The sequence below is a fragment of the Rhinolophus sinicus genome, linkage group LG01 (assembly GCF_036562045.2).
Source record: "Rhinolophus sinicus isolate RSC01 linkage group LG01, ASM3656204v1, whole genome shotgun sequence".
Lineage (NCBI taxonomy): Eukaryota > Metazoa > Chordata > Mammalia > Chiroptera > Rhinolophidae > Rhinolophus > Rhinolophus sinicus.
This window is the reverse complement of record NC_133751.1, coordinates 161,902,929-161,924,956: the sequence shown is the minus strand read 5'-3', so window position 1 is coordinate 161,924,956 and position 22,028 is coordinate 161,902,929. Positions and strand designations below refer to the sequence as shown.

General features: G+C 36.8%; 1 protein-coding gene across 3 annotated transcripts in view; it reads left to right on the top strand.

The window, feature by feature from the left end:
• The window catches only part of PDE11A (phosphodiesterase 11A), a 324,817-nt gene that overhangs the window by 145,838 nt on the left and 156,951 nt on the right, over positions 1-22,028 (top strand). For all 3 annotated transcript variants that reach the window (XM_019739325.2, XM_019739326.2, XM_074338486.1), the window contains exon 6: positions 15,833-15,965. In XM_019739325.2, coding sequence (XP_019594884.2) covers positions 15,833-15,965 — 133 coding nt within the window. The remainder of the gene's footprint in view (positions 1-15,832; positions 15,966-22,028) is intronic.

Genomic DNA, 22,028 nt, shown 5'->3' with positions numbered 1-22,028 from the left:
TAGTGCATTTTATCTCCAAACCTAGTCAATGTCTATAAATTTACACACAAATGCACACTCATATATCTAAACAAGTTTCATGAAACTATACTTACCTTTACTATGTATTTATATTCTGAGATTTATTCTATTCTTTCAAAAACAGAATGTCCTCCCCACAAAACTAATTTCATGATTCACTACTTTGTTGTGACCCAAGCATTCCAGTACTTTCTCATTGAAATACATTTTGTACTTCCAATTAGGCACCTTGCTCGGGAAGTGGTTTGTTTATTTTACAACCATTTAGTACAAGTGAATGAAATGTGTTACATCACCTGATTTTGGTATCCTGGGACACATGGAAAAATGATGTCCCCATGCTCTTTTTGCTATAGAGCAGACACATTCAGTCATACCAGGGCCTTTTAGCCACATTCCTCAAATCTTGTACTAGAGTCATTCTTAGATGTACCTTAGTGGGTCAGTGCTTCTCCTCTATATGTATATATCCAGTTGCCTTTGCATCATTGCTTGAAAGGACTATTCTTTCCTCATTGAATTTTCTTGTCACCCTTGTGAAATCAATTGACCGTAGAGTTTACTTCTGGACTCTCAATTCTATTCTGTTGATATATGTGTCTAGCCTTATGTCAGTACCACACTGTCTTGATTACTGTAGCTTTGAAATAAGCTACAACATATTCTTGTTTCAACTTTGTTCTTTTTAAAATTGCTTTAGCTATTCTGGATCTCTTGTATTTCCATTATTAGTTTTAGTATCTGATTTTCAGTCTCTACGAAAATGGGAGCTGAGATTTTGATAGGAATTACATTAAATATGTCATTCAGTTTGGTGAGTATTGTAATCTTAATATGCCAATGCATGTAGATAAGATGTCTTTCTATTTTTTAGGTTTTCTTTAATTTCTTTCAATAATATTTTGTGGGTTTTAGTGTAAAAGTCTTGCATTTTTGTTAAATTTATTCCTATGTACTTTATTCTTTTTGATGCTATTGTAAATGAAATTATTTTCTTCATTTCACTCTTGGATTGTTCGATGTTACTGTGTAGAAATACAAGTGATTTTTGTATATTGTTATCTTGTCCTGTAACCTTGTTGAACTCATTTATTATATCTAATAGTTTTTTGAGGGTTTTGTGTGTAAGTGTGTGTGTGTGTATGTGTATTCATTAGAATTTTTTCTGTGTACAAGATCATGTCATCTGCAAATACAGATTGTTTTATTTCTTCCCAGCCTGGATACTTTTTAAATTTTCTTTTTCTTTCCTAATTGTTTTGGCTAGAACCTCTAGTACAATGTTAAATAGAAATGGCAAGAGTGAACATTCTTGTCTCATTCTTGATTTTAGAGGGAAAGCTTTCACTGTTAAATGTGATGTTAGCTGTGGATTTTACATAAATGTCCTTTTTCAGTTTGAGTAAGTTCCCTTCTATGCCTAGTTTGTTGAGAGTTTTTGTCATGAAAGGGTGTTGGATTTTGTCAAAGGCTTTTTCTGTGTCTATTGAGGTGACTGTGATTTTTTTTGTCCTTTATTCTATTAATATGGTGTATTACATTAATTGATTATTGAATGTCAAACAAATCTTACATTATGGGATAAACTCCAGTTGGTCATTGTACATAATCCTTTTTATGAGTTGTTGGATTAAGTCTATTAGTATTTTGCTGAGAATCTTTGCATATATATTTATAAGGGAGGTTGGTCTGTAGTTTTCTTTCATTGTGATATCTTTATCTAGTTTTGGTATCAAGGTAACACTGTCCTCATAGAACAAATTGGGAAGTATTTCCTCCTATGTTTTAGACATGAAGGATTGGTGTTTAAAGGAAGATTTTTAAACAAAATTCCACCAAATGTTTATATTTGGTAGAATTCACCAATAAAGCCATCTAGTCTTGAGCTTTTCTTTGTGGAAGATTTTTAATTACTAATTTAACCTCTTTACTTGTTACAGCTCTGTTTAGATCTTCTAATTCTTCCTGAGTCCATTTCAGTAGTTTGTGTCTTTCCAGAAATTTGTCCATTTTATCTAGGCTATCAACAACATTATTCATAGTATTCCCTTATCATCTTATTTTTAAAAAGTTGAGTAATGCACCCTTTTATTCCTGAGCTTAGTGATTTGAGTTTTCTCTCTTTTTTTTCTTGGTAAGATTCACTAAAGATTTATCAATTTTGTTGATCTCTTCAAAGAACGAATATTTGCTTTTGTGGATTTACTCTATTGTTTTTCTTTCCTGTACTTTGTTTATTCCTCTTCTAATCTTTATTATGTCCTTCCTTCTGCTTGCTTTACATTTAGTTTACTCTTCTTTCTCTGGTATCTGAAGGTGGAAGGTGAGGTTATTGATTTGATATCTTTTTTCCATTTTAATGTAGGCATTTATAGCTATAAATTTCCTCCTAAGCATTGCTTTAGCTGCATCCAATGTATTGTGGTATTCTGGCTTTTGTTTTCATTCATCTCAAAATATCTTCTAATTTCCCTGTGATTTTTTCTTTGACTCATTGGTTCTTTTGGAGTCTATTGTTTTATTTCTAAATATTTATGAATTTCCCAAACTTCTTTCTGTTATTCAATTCTAATTCCATTTTATTGTTGTTGGAGAATACTTTTTATGTTATCAATCTTTTAAATTTATTGAGATTTGTTTTATGACCTAATACATAAGTCGTACAGAATGCTCTATGTGCACTTGAGAAGAACGGTTTTCTTCTGTTGTTGAGTGGAGTGTTCTCTAGATGTCTATTATGTCTAGTCAGTTTATACTGTTATTCAAGTCTTTCACTTCTTTATTAATCTTCTGTGTAGTTGTTCTATCTGTTATTGAAAGTAGGACGTTAAATACTACAACCATAATTGCTGAAGTATCTATTTCTCACTTCAGTTCTCTCAGTTTTTGTTTCATATATTTGGGGGCTCTGTTGTTAGATATAATATGTTTATAACTGTTGTATTTTCTTGATGATTTGATCCTTTTACCATTATAAAATATACTTCTTTGTCTTCAGTAACTGTTTTTTTAAGTCTATTTTGTCTGATATTAATATAGCCAGTCCAACTCTCTTTTGGTTACTGTTTGCTTGGTATATAATTTTTCATATTTTTTACTTTTAACCCATTTGTGTCTTTGGCCCTAAAGTGTGTCTCTTGTAGACAGCACACGTATAGTTGAATCATGTTATTTTATCCATTCTGCCAATCTCTGGCTTTTAATTGGAGTTTTTAATCCATTTATATTTAGTATAATTGCTCAAAGGTAGGATTTTCATCTGCTTTATTATTTGTTTTCCATGCTTTTGTCTTTTTATTCCTCTTTCCCTCCATTACCGCCTTCTTTTGTGTTAAACAGATATTTTCTAATATATTATTTTAATGATCTTGTCATTTCTTTTACTATACATATTTTCAGTGATATTCTTAGGAATTACCCTGGAGATTATAGTTAATATCTTAATTTGTAACAATCTAATTTGGATTAAGACCAATTTAATTTCTATAGTATACAAAAATTTTGCTTCTATATAGTTGTTCCCTTCCCCCTCATTTGTATTATTGTTGTCTTACAAACTACATCTTTTTACATCATAAGCCCATCAACACAGTTCTATAATTGTTGCATTGTGCAGTTGTCTTTTAAATGAGTTAGCAGGGAAAAAGTGTTATAAACATAAGACATTATTACTGTCTTTTATATTTGCCTATAGAGTTAATTTTATCAGTGCTTTTTATTTCTTCATGTGGATTCAAATTACTCTCTAATGCCCTTTCACTTCATGTTTACTTGAGGTTTACTGGCAATGAATTTTCTCAATTTTTGTTTATCTGAGGATGTCTTAATTTTGTCTTCATTTTTGAAGTGTAATTTTTCTGGGTATATAATTCTTGGTTGACAGTCTTTCTTTAGCTCTTTGAATCTGTCACTCAGCTGCTTTCTGGCCTCCCTGGTTTCTGATCATGGAGCTTCTAATCTTATTGAGGATAATTTGTACATGATGAATTATGTCTCTCCTGTTGCTTTCAAGATTCTCTCTTTTTCACTGGATTTCAAAGGTTTGATCAGGATGTGCCTAGGTGTAGATCCCTTTGAGTTTATCCTACATGTAGTTTGTTGAGCTTCTTGAATATACAAATTTTAATCAATATGGGAAATTTTCAGCCATTATTTCTTCAAATATTCTTTCTGTCCCTTGTCCCTCTCTTTTCTCCTTCTGAGACTCCTATTGTGCATATTGTTCATATGCCTGATGGAGTCTTATATATCTCTGAGACTCTATTCATTTTTATTTGCTCCTTTTTCTTCCTGTTCCTAAAGCTAGCTATTCTCAATTAACCTATCTTCAAGTTTGGTGATTCTTTCTTCTGGCTTCTCATACCTGCTGTTGAACCCTCTCAGTGAAATTTTCATTTCACTGATTGTGCTTTTCAATTCCAGAACTATTATTTGGATCTTTTATATAATTTTTATCTTTTTATTAATATTCTATATTTAGTGAGACATTGTTTTTATATTTTCCTTTAGTTCATTAGATATGGTTTTCTTTAGTATTTTTAACATGTTTATAAAAGCTCTTTTAAAGTCTGTGTCTTTTAGGTCCAACATCTGGGCTTATTCAGGGACAGTATCTATTGACTACTCCCCCTTTGCCCTCTGCCCCCCCATGGGAAAAAAGTGTTTATTGATTGCTTTTCTTTCCTGTGTACTTTTCCATTTCTTTGTATGTCTCATTATTTTTGGATGAAAACTGAATATTTTAAATAATATAATGTGGAAGCTCTGGAAATCAGATCTACTCCTCACTCACTCCAACTAGGAATTGTTATTGTTTCTATTTGTTGCTATTATTGTTGTTTTTGCTGTTTGTTGTTTAATTCCTGAACTATTTGTTGTATGTGGCAATTGAATTCTCTTCTTGGTTAGCTTAATTGTCAGTTAATGATGTGACTAAGATTTCCTTGAAAGCCTTGAACCAGTAAGTCTCCCAGTCTTGCTGAGAGGATCTATGTGCATCTGGGGAATACCTTAAATTCTGACAAGAAGTTTACTTAGCTTTCACTTTCTGCTTACAGAACTTCAAGGTCAGAACTTTCCTGGACATACATACAATTCCACAAGTATGTATGTACAAGTACTTCTAGGTTTCCAGGAATATGTCAGAGTTTATCAAAGCCCCCTAAGAATATTTCATTCCTATGCTTCTCCTTTTAAGTTTTCTTGTCAGCTGCAATTATTATCCCCCTAAGGCAGTTGCAATGTTAAGTAAGCAATTGCTGCTGGTTTTTTTCCACAAATGCCCAAGGGTAAAGGCTGTTCTCAGTGAGCAGGCTCCAAGCCATGTCTAATAAAGACAAGCTCTGCAAGTGGAGATTTTCATGGAGCTGCCAAACAGGTCAAATAATGACAATTCTCTGGGGATAGGACTTGGGGGGAGCTCTATATCTGGTTTTCTTTTGTTGTTGTTTGTTTGTTTGTTTATTTGTTTTTCCTGCCAATGAGTGCTAAGCTGCAGTTTTTCACAGCTAACATAATTATGAGGCTGTTAGTTTTCATAGCTGCCCTACAGCTGGGGAGAGAAAGACTGGAGTAAGTAAATTAAAATGCCACAAAACTTGCTGTCTTCACAGAGATTCAAGTGTTTTTCTTGAATAAACACTCCTTGGAATTTTGTAAGCCTTTTCTTAATTTCCAGAGTTCTCAAAAAGTTGATTTGGACAATTTTTGCTAGTGTTCCCACTGCTTTTACGAAGGAACAGATTTTCAGTGGTTCTTACTCTGCCAATTTAGAAGGTTTCTCCTCTTCTTTTTACCTACTTTTTAATTTCTCTATCACCTAGAACAATAGGGAATGTTAGGCAAACCTATACACTGATATAATATAGACTATTTCCACAGTATGTCATGAATATATCTTCTTTCTTCTACTTTATTCTTTATGGATTTTCCTTCTTCTACTGTGCTAGGAAGGATATGCTAGGAAACATGTGGTGGGTGTTTTATACTGTGTTTCCCTGAAAATAAGACCTAGCCAGACCATCAGCTCTAATGCGTCTTTTGGAGCAAAAATTAATATAAGACCCTGTCTTATTTTACTATAATATAAGACTGGGTATAATATAATATAATATAATATAATATAATATAATATAATATAATATAATATAATGTAATGTAATATAATATAGTATAAACTGGGTCTTATATTAATTTTTGCTTCAAAAGATGCATTAGAGCTGATGGTCTGGCTAGGTCTTATTTTCAGGGAGACATGGTATAAATAAAAATGTAATAACTTCTGATTTCAAGGAAATGAAAAAAAGTGTTTGAAACATTAAAAATTAAAACAGTTCTGTCATCACTACCACCAGTCATCTTGGAACACAAGCAAGATTTATGCTTCTATGTAACTTTAAACAAGAACCTTAGGACATTCTTTTTAACTGTCCAGGGCCTAGCAAAGTCAGGGCTGCTGAGCCTCCTTACGACAATATTTAATGTTGCTAACTGAAGAAAAGAGATCCAGATGGCTCCGGAGGTTCATTTCTACCCTCTTTCATTAGTTTAGCAAGGAAGTGTCTCAGTAGGTCTGAGTTAGCTCGATGCAAGACTAAACTAGTACCAGAGACTGAGCTCTGAGGCTCCCTCTTGGTATCAAGGCTACTTCTTTACCATGACGTTCCATTGTACATAGTCACCTAGATATTTTCTGCCTCCTGTCCCCAGAAATATACAGTATTATGAAGTTACAATGTTTCCATTAAATCACTTTATAGGTAACCTAAGCATAAGTCTCAGGGAACCATGTAACTTTCAATACTTCCGGGCTTGCATGATTTCCCCCGTAATAAATGCATTCTATAAATACTTTCCATTACACTCGTGGTATATGTGTCTATGCCCCATTTGTATGGTGCTAATTATAAAAATTAAACATCAATGAAGGAGAGGAAATATTTGTAATAAAGTTATATACCTTCCAAACTCTTAAGAAACGCAAGCATACATATTTCCCAAGCATCTAACCTTTACCTCTTAAACATATATAGTTTCTTTTTTTTTTCTCTTTTTCCTGTCTTTGAACATGAAAACTCAAGTGACAGACAAACCTTCTCATTATCCTTGTTTATTTCAGATCAGTGGGCTTGTCACTCTGGTAGAACTGTCACAGAGGAGAATGAAAGCTATAAAAACATTCCATGAACAAGAAGACACATGAATAAGTATTGAGATCAAACATAATAAAGTAACCTATGTAGGTCAGCTGTCCCTTGGATTGATGCTATGCAGTAAATAGAATTATGGCAACTCAAAAGCCTTAACAATTGGCTTTTATATTTGACTCTCTTACTTTTGTAGGTCTCTCATTTAACATGCTTTAGTTAATATTTTAACACATTGAGTCTACTACTCCTTTCTTGCTGTGTAGGCAGATGCCCAGGACTTACTGGGACGGTATGCTGTCAGTCCAGAACAGTTGGATGGAGGTCACAAAACTCCCAAAGAGAGACTGTAGAGGGGCTATTTGAGCTATCTAATGGGGTAGAATTTGAACCGTGTGCTCTACTATCAACAATTTTGCCAGCTAGCACATTTTCTCAGCACCTTTCCAAATCTGACAATGATGCCACAGTCAAAAACAGTAACATCTCTGCTGCCTCAGGAAATAAGCAATTAAGCAAAGCATGTCTTACCTTAATGTCTTTAATAAAAGAAATATCTTTGTGATATAAGGAACTGATATTTATTAAGAGGTTTCTATGTGCTGTGCATTCTTCAACATTCTTTTATGGTATCCTTAGAACAGCCCTGTAAACGGGTTTTATTTCCCCTATTTTCCATTATGGAAACTAAGCATCAGAGTTATTAAAGCTTTATCTGTCGTTTCATAGCTAAGAAATGTTGGACCAAGATACAAAAACAAAAGCAAAAACAAAAAAACCCACTAGATTTGCTTGACTGTAAAACCAAGCAGTTGTCACTATATGATGCAAAATTGTAGACACCAACCACTCACAGCAATGCCATTTGACACCCATCATAGAGTCACTTTCCCAAAGTGACACCAACTCCTTGGGGTGAAAAATCTCATCCTAATTGTTTAACTTGAGGAAATCAAGGATAGAAAATGTGTTCTTTGGTCCCTATGTCTTAATTTCTGTAACATAGAATGCTTAAACTGAGAGAAATAAGTGTATGATGAAGTTTCCTCGGGCAAGACTTTAAAGGCAAATCTATTAATAGGTCATGATAAGCTTCAGGAACTTCTGCAAGTTAGAGCACCTTCCTCTCCTAACATAGAGTAAGAACTGACCAGCTGGTTCTGCTTGCTAATTACATGTTCCCTCATTACTTTTTATGACTAAAGACTTATTTGGTAATCTTCAAAGATATACGGAAGCCAGTAGGAGATTATTAATGCCCCAGTTCTGGGTGTTTGAGACTCTCCTGCTGGGGCCCTAGCTTTGAGTCCCACTGGTATTGACTTAGTTCCTTAAGCTCTTAATTGAAAGATAACTTCAAATAATGTTGCACAAGCTGGAGGACGGGCTCAGGGATAGACAGGTTTACCTGAGAAGAAAAAGTAAGAAATGGAGTTTCTCTTTGTGAACCAAAGTTCAAACAGACCTCTAGTCAATGAAGCAAAATGGCAAATAGTACCAAGCACAACCTATAGATCAAAAAATTAGTTTTTATTTGCAAAGCATAAAAAAATGTCTGTCCTAAAGAGTTGTTGGGCTTTCTGACTCTTCGCATCTCTGAATCCTCCCCCAACGGGATAACACTAAAGCTGTCAGAGGGTGATTAACAATCATTGCTCGACACTGACAACACAGATTGTGTCTACGTACAAGTATGTAGAAACTTCTATTCCTAACCCAATGATCTCTTTTTAGTTAATAGTAACACTTTTTATTAATGATTGTTAGCACATCAAGGAAAGTGTGTTAGTTCATTCGTGAAAATGTTGAATTCGAGGTGCCTCGAGATAATCAAGAGGAACGTCCAGAAAGTGCTTGGATATATGTATGTAGGGAACTTGGGACTCAATGGGCTGCAGCTATGGATGTGGGAATCATCGGTACATATGTGGTTACAGATACAAAATGTGTGCACGGACCCACGTAATGTATTGGTTGGCCCTTTCTATTGTAGCTTTACTCATCACTTCCACCATGTTTCCTAAGTTTTAGCTCAACTATTTATCTTATCAATACAGAAAAAAACCTCACACTTCTAAAGCTTTACTCATGTGTGGTTATGTCTGAATTGTTTTTACTTTCTCTGCCAGGTAAATTCTTACTAATGCTACAAAGACCAGTTAGACCAACTTCCTTTGTGAAGTATTTCCCCAAATACCACTCCCAACCCAAACAGAACTGACCCTTTTCTCTGTTCCAATAATATCTTGTACATCCTTCCATCAGGGTATTAATCACAATGCATTGTCATTGTTAGGGAGCTCATTGAAGATATGGGCCTTTAGTTTCTGCCTGTTCCTCTTTCTGTATAGGTAAGTGCAGGACTGAGCTGACCATCCACATATAGATGGGTTCCCATGTGTCAACTCCTTTCAGCAAAATGTCAAAACCCTTATTGATCACTTTATGGAAGATTCATCCCACTACTGTCTAGCATGTAGTAGGGGTCCAACCAATGTTCATTCTTGAAAGAGTAAAGTCTTAGGAGTCTCTAGTGAAGACTAGGGTAAACGCTAGTGTTGAGAACAAAAATGTCAATACAGACACAGTCAAATGATTAATATCACTCCAGTCAGATCTTTTGTTTTTCAATTTGGAGATTCATTTTGAGAATTCTAAAAAGTAATTTAAAGTTTGTTTTCATGCAGTTCTCTGTGTTTGAACCTTTAGCTAAGAGTTGTTGTTTTTTCAGACAGTTGAAGATGGTGAAGTTACTTGTCCTGAGGTATTTTATTTTGTCTTTTTGTTTTACTTGTATCGATTTTTGTACTATCCCACTCTGCAACTTGTATCTACTTCACTGACCCTCACTTCAGGGACAGCCACATTTCAGGAATTACGTGTTTTCTGTAAGAGGGCAATTTTCTTTTATCCCTTCAGAGTAAGTATATTTGAGCTCATGAAACTCTGCTTGAAGTCAGCTTGTGTCTCACACTTGGAGGCAAGATGCCGCTGAAGGAGAACCTAAACTGCAGCTTTTATAGGAAACTCACTTAAAAACTTAACATCTTCTTATGCACTTGGTTCTAGTAAAACACAAGCTAAAGGATTTCTTTACAATTCATTTGTTATTTTAAATGAATCTGGATCTTAGGGAGTCTACTTCTTTAAGAGTTAAAAATAAGCTAAATGGTTCATTTTGCTTTTTAAGGAAGTTTCACTGAAGTTTACATGACCATTATACTTATTTTACTTTTCTCAGACTCTTATTTCAAGGATTTTTTTTTTCTGATGTGTTTTCTTTTTTTCATCCAATCGCATTTTTAAAAAATATCCTCACTTACAAGAGTCAAAATAGCAGATATTAAAACGGACATAAATGGACAGATATAAATGGACAGATGTTAAAACAGACAAACTTTGGAAATATTTTAATGGTTTCTCAACCAACCTTTGGTTTCCATCAGCAAATGAACGTTGTCAAGAATTCTAAGCCATTTTCTCTCTCTCTATAGTGCTCTGGTGTGCAATAGCTTAGCAACATACATGCATACCTACCAACACTCACACTAGATGTCCACGTGCATCAGATGATTGATAAGCATCTTTTTCTTTTTGCTGAGAGAAAGAGTTAGCCCACAGGAACCCATCTGTATATAGACAGTCAGCTCACCCCTACCCCCTACCTATACAGAGAGGGCTATGGGCAGAAGCTAAAGGGGCTGTTTAATGAGGAAACTTGTGACAATGTACACCACCAAGGGCCTAAGTACTCTGCAGAGCTTGGGAACCAGTGCCTTGCCTCCCTCAGGTGGATTCGAAGCAGTGGGCTTTGACAAGGTGCCTCAAATGAAAGAATGTCTCCCTATAGACTGGGGGTGGGGAGAGGACTTGGAGGTGTCTATGGTCTTGCAGGGATGTGCATGGTAGCTGAGATCCACTGAGTTGACATGATTTCATTTGTACCCACGAGCTGCAGAGTAATCAAATTATTGATGTGTTTCCAAACTGTGGTGACTCTCCTTATCTTGGTTCTGGCACAAAATGAAAATCTTAGTGTTGGATTTGTTGGTCTTTGTTATCTCTGGTCAGATTTGGGGAGCTCTACAAAGTTGGTTAATGCAATTTTGGATATTAATTTAAGCTTCCAAAAGCCTATTAAAAACATAAGACCTATTAGGAACTATCAAGCCTGACCCTTTTAATTGGAAAGAAAATATACAGAATAAAAGAGCCCTCATAAGTCAGAAAGAGTTGACCTATAGGGTCAGCTATAGGGTTAAGAAATAGCTGATCCTTTAAGCCAGATGGGTCCCTCATAAGGAAGAAATAATTTGGGCCCTTTCCTTTGTGATTAAATTCACAACACTACATTGATGAAATGTACAAAGAGGTACTGTCACATGCAGAATTTACCTTAGAAGTTGTTAAAAAGTTGATACTTTTTAAAAATGTTTACTATGAGCTAGATACCATGTTTCCCCGAAAATAAGACCTAGCCAGGCAATCAACTCTAATGCATCTTTTGGAGCAAAAATCAATTTAAGACCCACTATTATATTATATTATGTTATATTGTATTATATTATGTCTTATATTATAGTAAAATAAGACTGGGTCTTATATTAATTTTTGCTCCAAAAGATGCATTAGAGGTGATTGTCCCCCTAGGTCTTATTTTCGGGGAAACACTTGCATAAATTATTACCTTAATCTGCATGATATCTAAGTAGCAATGTTATACTTATTTTAAGATGGCATGTAAGTAACTTGTCTGAGGTCGTTTTGCTTGGAAGTGCCAAAATAGACATTTGAATCAGGTATATCTGACTCTAAATCTCATAGTCTTAATCCTAAAACAAGATACTTTATTTTTTTAAGAAAAGAAGCAAGGTTTTGAAAGCTCTAACTCAGTGTCATGATTTGACATTACAATAAAACATTAGGATTTGGAATGTTGAACTGGTGCAAAAGCCAGAATGTAATATAAATACTAAAATGACAACTCAACCTTCCTGACTCTCTCTCTGAGCATTCTGTCACCCTGGGCCTTAATTTATGTGTCTGTGCAACATTCAACAGAAGAAACTGAGAAGTGTTCAGAAAGTCTGTTTGCATTGTTGCATGTACAGGTCAGTTCGTATCTCACCTCCTCTGTGAAGCTATGGCTAGATTACCGCACCTCAAGTGGTTTCTTCCTCCCTGTACTGATTCCTCATTCATAATTGGTACAATTGACCTGGCAAGTAGTCAACACAGCCGTGTGACAAATATTTCATTTGAAAGTTGAACTAGGCATTTACATTGCACATTGTTTAAATGTCAGATATGTTTCTCTCTCATCTCCCCATCCAGGTGGCCATCTCCATGAGAGCAGAGATGATAGCTTATACTTTCTAGAAACCACCTCAATAGTGCCTGTGTGCAGTGCCTTGCATAGTTGGTTCTCCTACACTGTCCAACAATTTTCTAATGACATCTATATAAATGCAGCCTACACTAAACTAGATTCTAAGCATGTTTTACATTTAGAATGAGGTGTTCAGGAGCCCCTGCTCAGTGAGTATTTCCATCATCATCTTCTTTGGGAATTAAAGCTCTGGATTATTAATTAAATCCAATGTGTTTTCCTCCCTCTTCCTTTGACTTCAGTCTCAGACTGAAGTGTTTATTATCTGCAGCATCTCCCTGAAACTCTCTGTGATGTTGACTGGCCCTTCCTTCTATTCCTTCCTACTATTCTTGCTGTCCTCTTACCCATTAACTCTTTCCTTGAGAGGCAACAGGATAAACAGAATAATCTGGGGCTTTGGAGTCACACTTAGCTGAAAACCCTATCTCCACTTAAGAAAATTAAATAGCATCTCTGTGTCTCAGTTTGCTGATCTGTAACATGTAGAGAACTGTACCCATCTCAGGATTTATGTGAGTGAGGACAAAAAAATTAGTTAGGTAAAAGACTTAGTCTGACCCTTGGCTCACCATGGGGGATGATAAGTTTGCTTTTCCTTTTCTCCTTCTTCTCTATATCCTCTCTCCCTTTGTTACTGCTTTTCTTCTTCCTTCTCCTAGATATAGGTTTCCCTATACATTCTCTGAGCGATCTTATCAATTTTATTCTCCCAGAAGATAATCCTAACTCTATGTTAGTATTTACAGTCTGAAAGACTTGTTATAGCTTCTGGTCCTGGATTTTCCACCATGAATAATGAGTTCTAGGCTGACAGAATGTCTGTTATATTTCCTCATCTCGCCACTCCTCAAAACAAGTCACTTCTGCTGATAATTCACAGGCATGCAGGAACGAAATGTCAGCCACTGCTGCTTGCCCACCAAGGCCTGCGGAATCTTCTGCGGTACCTTCTGAGTGGCCAGCGGCTCAGCTTCAGTGGTATAGAGGAACCTCTCCCACCTTCAGTCTCTCTTAACCAGTTCTTCTTGCTCGTTGTTCCTGGATAAGCTTTCTAAAATCACAGCTGGAATTGTGTTGCTTCCCTGCTCAGTACTCAAGTGGCTCCCCACTGCCTGTCACAAAGGTCTCAGCTCCTTGGTTACAGCCTTCACTTTTAAGCCCTGAACTCCTTTTCTGTCTTATTCGCCCACAGCATGTATCCTGTGCTGTCATCAAAGGGGATTACTCAGTGTCCCAAGAACACACCATTGTTCTCTGCTGCCTTTGTGTCTTTTGTTTCCGCTGTTTCATCCTCCATCGGTGCTTTCCTCCTCACCCCTCCAATCCTTCTTGCTGAACTCTTGCCCATCCTGAAAGAACCAGTTTAAAGGTTTTTGACACTTGGTAAAACTGGTTCCTTCTTTGCTCCCCCTTTGGGGGCCCTCTGCCTCTCCTTACCAAAACCCTTTCTCAGGTTCCTTCCCTGGCTCATCCCCAGGTCCCCCTGCAGCTCTTCCTCCCACCACACACTAGGTCAGCATTTTCCACACTATTTTGTCACAGAACTCTTTTCAAAAATGGTAGTGTGGAATAAAGTACACAGACAGCACAGAGTGAATTGACAGACCAATTCATTGCTGCAAGACATGATCAACATTCAATCCCACGCTTTTATAAACTTAGAAATGACTCCATTAAGTTGGATCCTCATATCAGGTGCATTCTCACGTTTCTTCCTCTATTTTGCTTTCATTGCAGCACAACATAAAATTTCACTTGTCACAGGTATAATATAGCAAAGAGAAAATGAAACATGGACATTTTTCTTACTACTTTTTTTTTCCAGAAAATAAAAGCTTCATCTTATCTTTGAAGTCCTCGGTCTTTTTACTTCTTTGATTTAGACACCATCCGCGAAAGACAAGACTCAGCTTTTTATTAAAACTTCCATTTTTCAGACAATGATACATAGAGAATAAGTTTATGTACTAGTAATATTTAATATGCAATAAAGGATGAATAACACCACCAATATATGTTGAATTTATCAGATACAGACCGGCGATCATTACAAATGAGATATATTAATGATGGCAAATAATGCCTGTGTTTCCCACTCATTAATGCATCTGGTGGCCTCTCCATGCCAGTGCCTGGCATTCTCAGTGGGGCACAAATTCCTCACAGGCACATTATTGTATCACAACAATGACTCTGAACAGTGATTAGTGTTTTTCTTACATATAATGCAGTTTGGATTTAAAAGCCAGAGGAGCTGTTGTTATTACTGCTGCTGTAGCATAGTTATTAACAACATCTCCAGGAATCCAGGGTTCCACAGAGTGTACTTTGGAAAACATTGCCCTGATATTCTTGCATTCATTTACATAATTTCAGTTACTGCCTTCTAAGCCACAAATCTAATGTCCTCCATGAAAATTTACTTTGATACTGCTAAGTTGAAGGGTACTCAAATTTGCATTTCTACAACTCCTGGCAGTGTGTACCTAGGGCAGAAACAAAGTAAGGAAGGGAAGGAGTAGGGAATCTTTCCAATTTTTACAACATTTCCAAAATTTGGTGTTCGTAGTGAAGGTGATACAAGGGCAAATTCACAAAATCATTTAGTATAAAATTCCTTGTTCAATCAAATGTGAACATAATTTGAATTATTAATGTCAGGGGTCAGTAGAGTTAAAACAGGTTTTCTAGTGAGATTTTATAAGTAGGAAATGTTTGGGGTTTTTTTTTGATGTTGTTAAGAAACATGCTCTGACACTACCAAAATCAGTTAACATAATTCTAAGATTACACATCATCTAGACGTACTCTTTTGCTACATTTAAAAGTTTGTAAATTCTCAATTTAGTTTCTGATTTTTTTCCCCATTCTTGAGTTTAATTTTTCTTGGTGCCAGATATCTAGTCTGCTCAGTTACGGGGGGTGGGCTGGGGAGGTCAGTGGAACTTATGCCACTGCATTGACGTGCTCTTGTCAACTCCGATTATCTACTTTGTGTCTGCCTGCTTTGGGCCTAAATGCAACCTAGAGTTGTTCTCCAGATCATAGACAATCTATCATTTCTGCCCATGTCTGTGATTATTTTATGCTATAGCAGGTAAGTCTTTTTGAAATAGTTACTGATAATTACCTCGCTATTGTTTTGTGACTGAAGTCACTTACCTCTTCTTAATGAGGATAGATAATCCTGCCCTGAGTGTAGTTGTGTAGGGTTTGCTTTCCAGCAGACTTATGTTTCTCTCTTTTCTTCCTGCCCGCGTTGGTGTTCTGACAGTTTCAAAGAAAGCATGGAGAAATCATCCTACTCTGACTGGCTGATAAACAATAGCGTTGCCGAGCTTGTGGCTTCTACAGGCCTCCCAGTGAACATCAGTGACGCCTACCAGGACCCTCGCTTTGATGCTGAGGTAAGAGGAGTCCTTTTGTGCAGGAGCCTAAGGGTTCAGTTATCACCCTGTTGAGGGTCTGCTGGTTGGAGCAAAAAAGGGACATCATACAGATTAACAGCCGGAGTTGACTGGCAAGTCTTTCACATCATTCCCCTGTGATCTGATTTTTTGCACTGCCCCCTGTTGACTGACTGAAAACCTTCCTCTCTCTGTCTTGCTTTATGGCAGAATGGCTGTCTATTAGGTATTAGTCTGATGCTTTTTTATTGTTGGGTACATGTAACATACAATGTACCCATATACATGGACCCATGCATTAAATGTACCCATGTACATTTTATATTAAACATAGTTTATATTAAACTATGAAATAGCTAATAATAATAAAAAGTGTATATAACATAGTTATTTCCCAATAAATGCTAGGACAACCACCATATTTTTCAAAATTGCTCCTGAGAGGTAATAAGTTGGTTTCTTATTGTTTAATGTTAGTTATATAGGTACATTGTGCTGATATACAGAGTATATTAAAACAATATAGATTCTGACTTGCAGAAGTTTAAATTCTAAGGTAGTATAGAGTATCATGCAGATAAACTTACATGAACTTATAAAATATCTCTACGTGTGTGTGTGCACAAGTGTTCAATAAATTACAAGCTTTTTATTCTAGATTGCCAAGCTAATATCTAAAAAGTAACAGGAGTTTTATGGTGAGGAAGGGAAAGGAGACATCTGTTCAGGCCAAGCTGAGAGAGCATGGGGAGCTGGGGAACTAAGATGTGTTAATGTGGCTGAAAGGCCAGCTGGATGAGGCTGGAGAGGGAAGCAGGGGCCAGATCACTTAAAGACTTTGAAAGCCATGTTTAGAGGTTAGGAATCGATTGTTTTGGGGGCAATGGGGATCTAGTAGTTGAGTTTTAAATAGGGGAGAAGCAGGAGTTGTATTTTAGAGAGGAAGATCACACTGGCTACAGAACAGAGGATAGATTAGTAATAACTGAACATTTAATCCTAAATGAGAGCTGGTCTAAGACTCTGGAGACAGACACGGAGTCAGTCCTAGCCTCAGATTCCACAGCCCTTACTCTTAATCGTGTGCTGTGCTGTCTCCAATGTCTGGAGTGGGACACAATGATGGTGGGGAGGCCGGAATCAAAGTCTGATACTAACTTCAGTCAGATCATCTTTGCAGATCTCTGCAGGGAAATGGTAAATTCCCAAATCTCAACCTCTCTCTAACTGCCTGGAAGTCTCTTCCCCCAGGCTACATCCTCGATGTAGTTTCATTGTGGCTTCTTCTCTATACTCCTACTGATAGGAGTTCTGTTCAGCCAATCTTTAGGTGGTTCTCAAAGGTAATTTTTCTATAATTTTGCTGTAATTTTGATGTGGTCATGAGAGGAGGCAAGCATAGCACTTACCTATTCTGCCATCTTGACCAGAAGTTACTCTATTCATTCTTGAGTATCAGGCTGAGAGTCTCCCGTCTTGGAAATACTGTCATGAATTCCCAGTCTAAGTTGGGCATATCGCCAGTGTGTGCCTTTAGGCGTCCCAATGCTGACCACCCTCTAGCGCTCCTCAGTTCTGATACACGATTTCTGAACTTTAGTTACCTTCCTGGGAAAGCGCACAGCCCAAAGCTTCTTCAGTTCTCCTGCTGTAAATAAGAACACCACCACCTGAGTTCTGTGACTGACAGAGTAGAAATGATTTATAGATGTCAATAGTCATACACTTTAGCATTATGATTGTGTTAGGACTGATTTTATGAAGTTTTGCCTTTTGCTATGTTTCATGCCTCCTTGATTTGAAAGGGAGAATACTGAAGAACAGATTTCTAGGCATACAGTTTTATGAAGAAGTGCTCTCAGTCCTCTATTATTAACATTGGTAATAACTGAAAAAAACTGAAAGGCTTGCTATGCAGACAAATCATTAATTGCCAATTCATTGTTACAAAGTCAACCTATTAGATGAGATGTCAATAGATCACGGTTGATTCCTACCCCAAATTATAGGGCTAAATTTGGTATAGATTTCTGTTATTCTCCTCTTAGCTTTCGACCATAGACTCAAATTCTAGGGAAGCAAAAAGAATCAACAAATTATACCATTTAAAAAAGTTGTTTAATATGACACATGTAAAGGTATAACGAAACATAATGCAGTAAACATCCACCTTCCAATTTAAGAAAAAGATTATGATCATTACTTTTGAATCTTTGTGTTAATCTTCCCTAATCCCATCTCCTTTACTTTCCACAGAGGTAACTACTATCCAATTTGAATTTAGCATTCCTTTGCTTTCTAGATAGTTTCATCACACATGTTTGAATCTCTGCCAAATATATTGTTATAGTTTGTGTGTCTCTGAAGTTTATATAAATTAATTATACTGTATGTATTCTCCTGTGGCTATATACATACTCGTGTATTCCTGAGTCACATGAATTTGTAATTCATTCATTTATTTTCACTGCTGCAGAGTATCCCATTGCATGAATAAGCCTCATTTTATTTATCCACTATAGTGTTGATGGATATTTGTATTAACTCTTTTGCTGTGACATACATAACTGCCAAGGGCATTCTTGTGCATGGCTCTCAGCGCACAGGTGCAAGAGTTTTTCTGGCATCTATACTTAGGACAATGACATGCTGGTCATAGGCTATAAGTATTTTCAACTTTATAAGAAATGGGAAATTACTTTCCAATCATTGCTTTTATTTTTAACAGTACATGTAGCAAGCATGCTTAATAGCTCAAGACTACTTCTTGAGATAATACAATATAGTGAGCTTGAATATACCATATCCTTATGTCTATGAGCAGACTCTTACTTCTCTTCCTGAGTAGTGAGACAGCCATTTTACTTTTTTTTTTCACACTCACAGTCCATTCCAATAAGGCAGTCTGCCCCACTGATCATAAAAAGAACACTGTGGACTCTCGAGCAAAAATGCAACAGTTATTTTGGTGGCATTGGGCATAAAAATTTCATGCCCTGATCCAGTAGTTAGAAGCAATGATGTCTGAAGACAGTAAACTGTGGTAGGTTAAGCAGTAACGGTTTCGTGAAATCACTTTTCTACCCTATGATAAAATAAAGCATGTATTTAGACCATCATTATTTCTTGACTTTCCATCTAAGTGCTTTCAATCTGCCACACAGCTAATACGGGATTTTAAATGCAAATTGAAGATGCATTATACCGTGATTTTTACACATTCTCTTTGCGTGGTACTAGAATTTAAAGTTATGTTTTTCTTCTTATGCTGAGGTGTAAAAAAAGTTGTAAAGGAATTAATACAAATGGAGATGAGAGAAGGGGAGCAAAAAAGAGAGAGAGATCTTCCTATATAAAAGCATTTAGTAGACAGTATACACAAATGTGTGTGTATGTTGTGTGTGTGTGCGTGTTGTGTATCACACCAGGAAAAGCAAAATTATTTATCTGCTTAGGCTTCTTCCCTTCTCAAGTATATTTTGCCTCAGTAACAATGTCAACTATTTATGTTAATAATGAAACAAACAGATATCAGACTGAGCCAAAGCACTCCCCCAAGAGGCTAAGAGGCTGGCAGCTTCTCCCCACAAAACCTGAGAGAAGATGGTGTAGGACATAAAATAAAGACAACCATTTTAAATATTTTTTTCATTAATGTATTATTTCCCTGAAAATAATAACATGTCAAAATGGAATTGCTTCATTCTTTCACTAAAAGTAATTCTAGAATCATCCTAGAGACAGAGGGTACCTTTTAGAACTGTGTTGTCTTCCTGCAAAGATTTGAGTCCTCTCTTCTCGTGTCTGGTATATGGATCCATATTTTTTCCCAGTAATCATAACGGAGTCATTATTTATCAGTGGTAAAATATAAGGGAACAGTTGTGTTTTAATCCAGGATTAATGACTAATTGTTATCTCCACTGGGAAAAATGCTTGCTTTTTTTGTTCTCTGCACTCAGTGACTTCCCTGAATAGTTTGAGGTTGGTTAACAAGAATGATACTTTGCAGAGGTAGCATGAGGAATCCTTTAAACGCATTTCTTATTTTTCCTACAGATTTTCTCAACATAAGTCTACATAATGGATTTTAAAATGCCAGAAACACAATTACCCTAAACACTAGTATTTATGCTAAATTTCTCAATGGCTTAATGGTGAATTCGGGCAACCTGAATTTTCTTTACTGAGTAGGAAAAAGGACTCTAATTCATCAGACAATGTAGTGACCTAGGATAAAACACTCAAAAGTGGATTGGTCTTATTCTGAGACTTCATACTATAGATATGTCAACTTTCAGTTAATAGAAATATTAGAGATTTCGCTGATTTACAGATGGAAAACCAGAGACTCAGAGAGCTGAAGTAACTTCTCTAAGGCCACACAGCTTTCTTGAGGCAGGGCGCAGAACAGACTCTGGACCTTCTAATTCTGAATTCAAGTCTCTCTCCCTGAGTGGCCTCTGTGGGGTGGGGGGTAGTGGGTGCTGCTGAGTGGTTGCCTGGGCAATGGAGTGACCACCCCTTCCTTCCTCTCTCCATACGGGCACATGGACTTATGGCCTGCAGACCTACCATTGTGTCCTCTCTGCTCCACTGCTTACATACAGGTTATATTATAACGTGTAAAATTCTATATCAATGTTTTGTAAATCATGCGGTCCCTTATAAATATCAGGTGAGGATATTCGTTGGATTGAGGACTAGTTTTTCTGTTCCGGGGAGGTACCAAAGGCAAATCCTTTTCTCTACATGAGGGGACCTTTACACAGAGCTGCAGACCAGCAGACCTTGGATTGTGGACAAGCCACATTCAATGTGCCCTTCCTTCAAAGACACAAAGGGCAAGGAAAAGGAAAGTCTCTACCCAGAGAGGGCCGTTAACGGTGATGGTTTGTTGACAGTAAAGAAAAGATGTTGGCAATAATCTGACAACACATAGGTATTCGGGAAAGCCAGATCTTTCCTTCTCTGATCAGAGGAGGAGCGATAGCAGGCATCAGCAGGTAGTGAAGGCTGGATGTATGTCCTGTGGCCGAGGGCTGCCCTGGGGAGATGGTCACCAGATCCTACCTTATAGGGGTGAGCAGTAGATTTCCAATTTCTGTGACTTCCCTGCCATGTCATAACATCTGGGAACTCCTCTGAAACTCTGCCCAAAGTTACACAGCCAGAGAATGATCTCAATTTCATAATCTGTTTTGAAATTGTTGGTCTTCTTTTTGATAGAAGCTACAAAGGGATGGTTTTAATGTGATATAAGGCTCATCCCAGGTACTGTCAGGGGCATGCTGCGAGGGCTATGGGGCAAGTCATCATAGTTGCCCACCTGCTGGGTGTTCTCTCTGTGATTGTGTTAAATATTTAATGGCGTTCCCTCCTTGTGGTGAGCAGAGCGGGCAGCCACAGTGATTACTTGCCTTCTGTCTGCCTATTTAAGTTGACTCTTAGGAGTGGTGCCTGCTGGGCTTGATAGTATGCCTGGTTTTATGGCCAAACTCATTGGTTCATGGGTGGAAAATTATGACAGAATGGTTATATAAGATAATCACAGGGCCAGAACTAAATTTCTGAGCTTTAACTTTTGTAACCTTATTGAAGATCAGGATATGTTTATTCTGTGACATGACTGTGATCTTTGAAAAGGATGGAAGATGGAAATTACCTGTTAAATATGACTGATTATGTTTATTGATAGTGGCTTAAGAAACACTTGTGTACATGGGTTATCATGTTAGTGGGTTTAGTAGTTTTATTAATCATTTGCTCCTTGGGACTTGGGGAATCCATGCTCGTTTCCTGAAGACATTGACAGGAATACCACATATATTAATTTTCTGTTGCTGCATCACAAAACCCCACAAGTTCAACTGCTTAGGACAGACACCCACTTATTATCCCCTAGCTTCTGTAGGTCAGAAGTCAGGGCATGGTATAACTGAGTTTTCCACTCAGGGTCTCACAAGGCTGAAATCAAGGTATTGGCTAGGTGGCGTTCTCATTTGGTTCTTGGTATTCTTTTCAAAGCTCATTCAAGGTGTTGGCGGAATTGAATTCCTTGCA